At 44.7% G+C, this 6,486-nt stretch overlaps 2 protein-coding genes across 2 annotated transcripts; both read right to left on the minus strand.

Annotated features, from left to right (window-relative positions):
- Positions 1–510: 510 nt before the first annotated feature.
- LOC111029936 lies at positions 511–1,479 on the minus strand. The gene has a single exon (XM_022309187.1). It carries the CDS (start codon positions 1,477–1,479, stop codon positions 511–513), a length of 969 nt encoding a protein of 322 aa, XP_022164879.1.
- Positions 1,480–1,525: 46 nt separating this feature from the next.
- LOC111029937 lies at positions 1,526–5,760 on the minus strand. Its single transcript, XM_022309188.1, has 2 exons — positions 1,770–5,760; positions 1,526–1,686 (listed from the first exon to the last, which is right to left on the minus strand). The coding sequence occupies exons 1-2, from the start codon at positions 5,758–5,760 to the stop codon at positions 1,526–1,528; spliced, it is 4,152 nt and encodes a 1,383-aa protein (XP_022164880.1).
- Between the last annotated feature and the right edge of the window lie 726 nt (positions 5,761–6,486).

Genomic DNA, 6,486 nt, shown 5'->3' on the forward strand with positions numbered 1-6,486 from the left:
ACGGCGAATAATACGCGAACTCGGACAATATATATAACGGTGTCCACGGCGAATAATACGCGAACTCGGACAATATATATAGAAAAAAATGAAAAACGCATACACACGTCTTTTAACGAACGTGGTTTTTGAATAACAACGCGATATCAAAAAAAATGTTTATGTTATCACGATTCACGGAGAAATTCCGACGTGATATAATGCTGTCACGTGACGACAAACGGATTGCGCGACCACCCGGCGGCAATGTCGTCTGGTGCGGCGTGCGCGTACCCGACGTTATCACGATAACATTGTTGTGAATAGCGACAACATATTCCCCCCCTTGGAAGACGTAGACTTCCAAGAAGATTGGTATCCAGGGTTTCAGGTGTGTGATGAAGAGTTCGTGTTGGGACGTTGATTTGCAGAGAAACTTATTTACTAACTTAAAATTAATGTACTAGTTAATTACAAGTTTTTTTTTTTTTTTGGTTAAAGGAGAAAGAGGGATGAACAGTTTCAGGAAGGTCATATGGCTGAGTTGTGAGTGTCCGAATCATCTTCAACAGGTAAGATCGCTAATTGGACGACTGGTCGTTTGTATATCCCGTCCTGTGTTCGTACTGTCACCACCCTGACTACTCCATCGTCCCCTGGATGAGTAATCACGACTCGTCCCATCTTCCACACTGTTGGTGGGACATTCGGACGACGCAGTAATACTAGATCTCCGACGCGGAGATTCGCTTGCTTGCGGTACCATTTTGATTTACCTTGTAGGGTGCTTAGGTATTCCGCGGACCACTGGTTCCAAAAGGACTGTTGTAGTTGGTCTAATAACTGCCATCGCGTTAGACGGTTGATCGGTGTTGAAGTCACATCTGGGTCAGGTAATGCTAGTATGGGGCAACCGATGAGAAAATCGCCAGGAGTGAGAGCACGTAAATCATTCGGATCTGTAGACATGGGGGTGATCGGTCTGGAGTTCAGGACTGCTTCGATTCGGTGTGTCAAAGTGACCATCTCTTCAAATGTAAGTAATTGATTGCCGATGACTCGCTTTAGGTGGTACTTCACCGATTTAACGGCTGCCTCCCACAACCCCCCAAAATGAGGGGCAGCTGGAGGATTGAAATGCCATTTACATGGTATGGCAGCTGAAAGAAGATCCCGAGCAGATGGGTCTTGTAGATGAGAACGTAAAACATTGTCAGCACCTTGAAAATTCGTTCCACAGTCGGAATAAATGTTCATCGGAACACCGCGGCGCGAAACGAACCTTTGCAGTGCGGCAATGAACGCGGGAGTGGATAGATCCGACACAACCTCTACATGGACCGCCTTCACTGCCATGCACACAAAGATTGCTAAGTAACACTTACTTGCGCGGGCATTTCGACGTTTTCCTTCCTTTATCGCAAGAGGGCCAGCATAATCAATGCCTACATTGCTAAAGGGTCGTACTGACTGAACTCGTGACTTAGGGAGGTCTCCCATGACGGGTGATGGGATGGATGCTCTGTGTGTCGCACATGGTACACACTTAAAAATTATATGTCTTATGACGGAGCGACTCGATATGATCCAAAAACGTGCACTTAAGAGCGAGGACACCAGTTGCGGTCCGGCATGAAGATAATTTATGTGGAAATGGCGAACGAGCAAAGTTGTGAGCACGCAAGACTTTGGCAATAAGATGGGATGCTTGAAGTCCTCATTGGCATTGGCATGTTTTAGACGACCTCCTACCCGAATGATTCCCTCTGGGTCCAAAAAGGGTGACAGACGCGCGAGCGATACTGGAATAGCTGCATTCTTGGACGAAGTAAGACCTATGACGACAGAATACAAATTCTGTGATTGTGTGGTCTTGACGAGTACCTTCAAGGCGTCATCTAATTCTGACTGACGGATATACCCTGAATAGGTAGGCAACCGACGGCTACAAGCAATGAATCGACGGATGTGGACAAGGACTCGTTGAAGACGTGTAAAGGATGAGAACCGTTCTAGCCAACTCGTGTCACCACATGGCACAGTGACAAGATGAACTGTATCTACAACAAGTTTTCGTTCTGGCAATAGGTCATTTGGTACAACATTGAAACTGGCGGTAGTCCAATGGTTGACTGACTGCTTCAGCAAGCCGGGCCCATTCCAGTACAAACTATGAGATAACATTTCTTTAGGGTACATGCCTCTTGACGCGCAATCCGCTGGGTTGTGGTGAGTAGAAACGTAATGCCAATGACAATTCGGTAATAATTCGGATATCTTCTTCAACCGATTTGTCACGAAAATCTTGAAGTCTATTTGTTGAGACGTTAACCATGATAGTACAACGGTGGAGTCTGTCCATGCGTGTACCTCTTGAATATTGATCTTCACAGCAAGGGTTGTTTGTGCTCGATGTAGTGTTTGTGCAAGTAGCAACGCACCACAAAGTTCCAGCCTCGGGACTGATAATACTTCATCTGTTTTTCCTGACTTCAACGGTGCAACCTTGGATCTAGCGGTGATGAGATGTACGGTTGGAGGCATGGAGCTGTACTCTAAACGCATGTACACGACTGCAGCGTATCCGTTGAGGGACGCATCGGAAAAACCTAAAAGTGATACATTCAATGACTGTTCAGTGGGTATATATCTTTGTACGCTGATCGAGGAAACACATGGGAGTTCAGAAGAAAAGGTCTTCCAAGACGAAGCCATTTCGGAAGAGATGGGCTGGTCCCAATCATAACCATTTTTCCACAACACTTGCATGAAACATTTCGCCCAAAAGGTGATAGGGGATAAGATTCCAAGTGGGTCGTAGATTTTTGCAATAGCAGACAACACTGATCGCTTCGTTGTGGTAGAAGTGTAAGGCTCGCTATGGTAACTAAATATGTCCAAGATGGGGTCCCAGTGTAATCCAAGGATTTTAACGGAACAATGATCTTTAGGGTCAAAAGAAGATTCCATTACTCGATCTTCTGCGAGAATATCCTGCATAACGGCTGGGCAGTTGCTCGCCCACTTCTTGAGTTCTAGACCACCTGCACCCAACAACTTAGTAACATTACGTTGAAGGGTTAGCGTGTCAGGGATTGTTCCTGCCCCTGTTATGATATCATCGACGTAGGTTTCTGTAGTAAGAACGCCTAGAGCCCTCTTGAACTGATGCCCTTCATCCCTTTCTAGTTGATGCAGTACACGCAACGCTTGATAAGGCGATGAGGCTACTCCATAGGTAACGGTCGTCAAGGCATATTCCACCAATGGCTTTGAAGGATCGTCTCGCCATAATATATGTTGATAATCGCAATGTGACGAGTGAATGTTAATTTGGCGATACATTTTGCATATGTCAGCCGTGAACATGTATTTATTCAAGCGACAACGGAGTAGAATGTTCATGATGTCGCATTGTAATTTTGGACCGACAAACAACGTATCGTTCAATGAAACACCTGAAGAAGTGCGAGCCGAAGCGTCGAAAACAACTCTTAACTTCATCTTGTCCTTAGCGTACTTTATGACCGCATGATGAGGAATCAAGTATTTCCCCGGTGTGGTTGCAACCTTCATGTGTCCAAGTGATTGATATTCACTCATAAACTGTCGGTATTCAGCGTATACTTCAGGTTCAGCTTGTAGTTTGCGTTCTAAGTTGAAGAACCGTGATAACGCCATACTCCGTGAGTCGCCGAGAATTGATGGGTCCATCTTGAATGGCAGAGATACAACATAACGGCCTGTATTGTCTCGACTGGTGGTCCGTTGAAAGATGTCCTCACATTTCTCTTGTTCAGTAAATGGGATAGACTGACATTCTGGCTCTTCACAGGCCCAGAAACGATGTAGCAACTCCTTTAACGACGGTTCCGAGGATAGCTTTAAGCACACTCGTGACTGAGCATGGCATTGACTGGAAGTTCCCACGAAAATCCAACCAAGTGACGTCTCAAAAGCCGAAGGAAGGCCATCTTCGTGGAGGACTTGATAGCCATTTTCGAATAATTTGTTGTAAATGTCCGCGCCGATAAGAAAATCAATGCGACCCGGGCAATCGAACGACGGATCAGCAAATTGCAGTTTAGAATATGTGGATCGTATTGCAGGGCTCAGAGCTGCTGACGGCATGAGACCTGTGATTCTGGATAATATGACAGGCTCGCATATTAACTCAGGGGCAAACGACGTATAAGGAATAATATGGCAGGTTACTGAACCCTTTGTTTGTAGAATCGGACTTTGAGATAAGCCCACGACAGTAATATCAGTAGAATGTCTGTTGAGGCCGAGCATAGTTGCACTTATATGTGTAATGGCCGAGATCTGGGAACCAGAATCAATAAGTGCCCGAACAGGTGTCCATTGTCCAAATTTGTCACGTATACGAATTAGGGCCGTGCCTAGTACATTCAAATTGGTAGTGTTGACCGTACCGACAAACGCAGTTGAGGACTGTTCTGTGGACGAAGTTGAAGGCTTTGGTTTGTTTTTTGGTAATGAATGGGTGCCTGAAGTTGCTGACGACGATGCCTTTTTTTCAATCTCACCCAAATGCAATAACGAATGATGTCGAGCGGAGCAATGACGGCAAGAGTATTTTGACTCGCATTTCGACGAAGTATGAACAGTACTCATGCAATTGGTACACATGCGGAGTGACTGTATCTTTTGGAGACGTTGTGCAGTAGACAAATTTAGGAATGTTGCACATCTACCAATGTAATGTGAACCCTTACACACAGGACAGGAGTTTACGGACTCGGTGGACGAAGCAACTAATGAGGTCCGAGGATACGAAGAGTTGTTCTTCACTCCAACTTTCAGCTTATGTACATTGGAAACTGGCGGGATTGAAGTTGAACTATTTTGTAGCACTTGACACCTTGTCTGAACAAAATTTAACAAGTCATTTATAACTGGCAATGCATCACTATTATATTGTGACTCGAAATGACATCTAGTGGTGGAGTCCAATACGCGTGATGCGACGTAAAACAGGAAAAAACCTTCTTTGTCCGGAATATCAAAACTTTGGAGGGCTCCAATATTTTCCTTAAAGGTATCCAGAAACGCCTTCAAGTCGAATAACGAAGCAGATTTCACCGATGGATAGTTAAAAATTTTATCCATATGAGCACTGATGATCAAGCGTGGGTTGTTGAAACGTTCCCAAAGAGCCTTCCACGCAACCTCATAATTTGCTTCGGACAACGGAATCGAACGAACTACAGCACCTGCGCTACCCGTAACCGCAGCCAATAGGTGGTGAAACTTCGCGATTTTTGGGATGTGGTCGTTGTCGTGTACTAACGATCTAAACGTATCCCGAAACGTTATCCACCGGAGAATATCACCGTCAAAACTCGGAATCTGTATTTTTGGCAGTTGTAAATGGTTTGACTGATCCTTGGTGTCCGATGTAGTTGTGATCACTGACGGAAGGTCGTTGCCACATACATCATCAGCGATGGCAATGATGTTATAGTATTGCTCTGTCAGGGTGGCGTCTAAAGGTGAATGGACTTGGTCATACTCCTCTTCCCGTTGGAGTTGGATCAACAAATCAAAAATTGAATCTTGTTCGATCATGAATTGGTTACGGAGAGATTCGACATCCTTCCTCCTTGCACGGAACACACGGAGAACGCTTGTATCTAACTCAACCTTTTGCGCCAAATCAGCTAACAGTGACACTTGGGCAACAATTCCATTGCGTTTTGCAATTGTACGCTTCAAGGCACGTTCGGCACGTTCAGTGTCCCCAGCTGAAAGCGGCATTATAATGGATCTAAGGAAGTAATAGATCTATCCGGCCCGAAGGACCAATGTAGACGCACAGGCAAATCCTATGATACGCAGGAAGGTGTAGGATGATTGCCTAGTACTTGAGTGAGGGCGGAAAGACTTTACAACGGCAATTTTTGGTTGAAATTAACATAAAGTGGACTGTATTTGTAATAAGTAAATGCCTGTTCGGCAAACAATAAAATACCTTAATTACTAATAAGGGGAGGAGGGGAGACAATTAATTTGGTATACTAAAAATCCCGACATCGGACTCACAATTAATTAAAATTAATAAGTTATTGAAACTCATGGAAGAATTATATAATTAACGATCTGACCTGATTCCTGGTATTGGCTGTCCTTCCAACAGAGCAGATTACGGATGGGTGGACGACAGAAGAAACACACACACACTCGTGTTGATTGGACGGTTAGTCTTACGATGGCGACGGGGACGCGCATTAATATGACCGTACAAGAGGAATATCGTGCGTCGGCGAAATATGTCGTCGCGACCGTCGACAACTCGGTCGACAGGTAAGTAGGTACTTGCACGACGGCGAATTAACGAAAAACCGCGTACGACGATGAAGTGAACTCGCACTCGTATATAATATGTAATTACAATTTTATTGTCGACGGCGAGTAATACGCGAACTCGAACAATATATATATGTGTCGACGGCGAATAATACGCGAACTCGAACAATATATATA

Source organism: Myzus persicae, unplaced genomic scaffold, assembly GCF_001856785.1.
Source record: "Myzus persicae strain clone G006 unplaced genomic scaffold, MPER_G0061.0, whole genome shotgun sequence".
NCBI lineage: Eukaryota > Metazoa > Arthropoda > Insecta > Hemiptera > Aphididae > Myzus > Myzus persicae.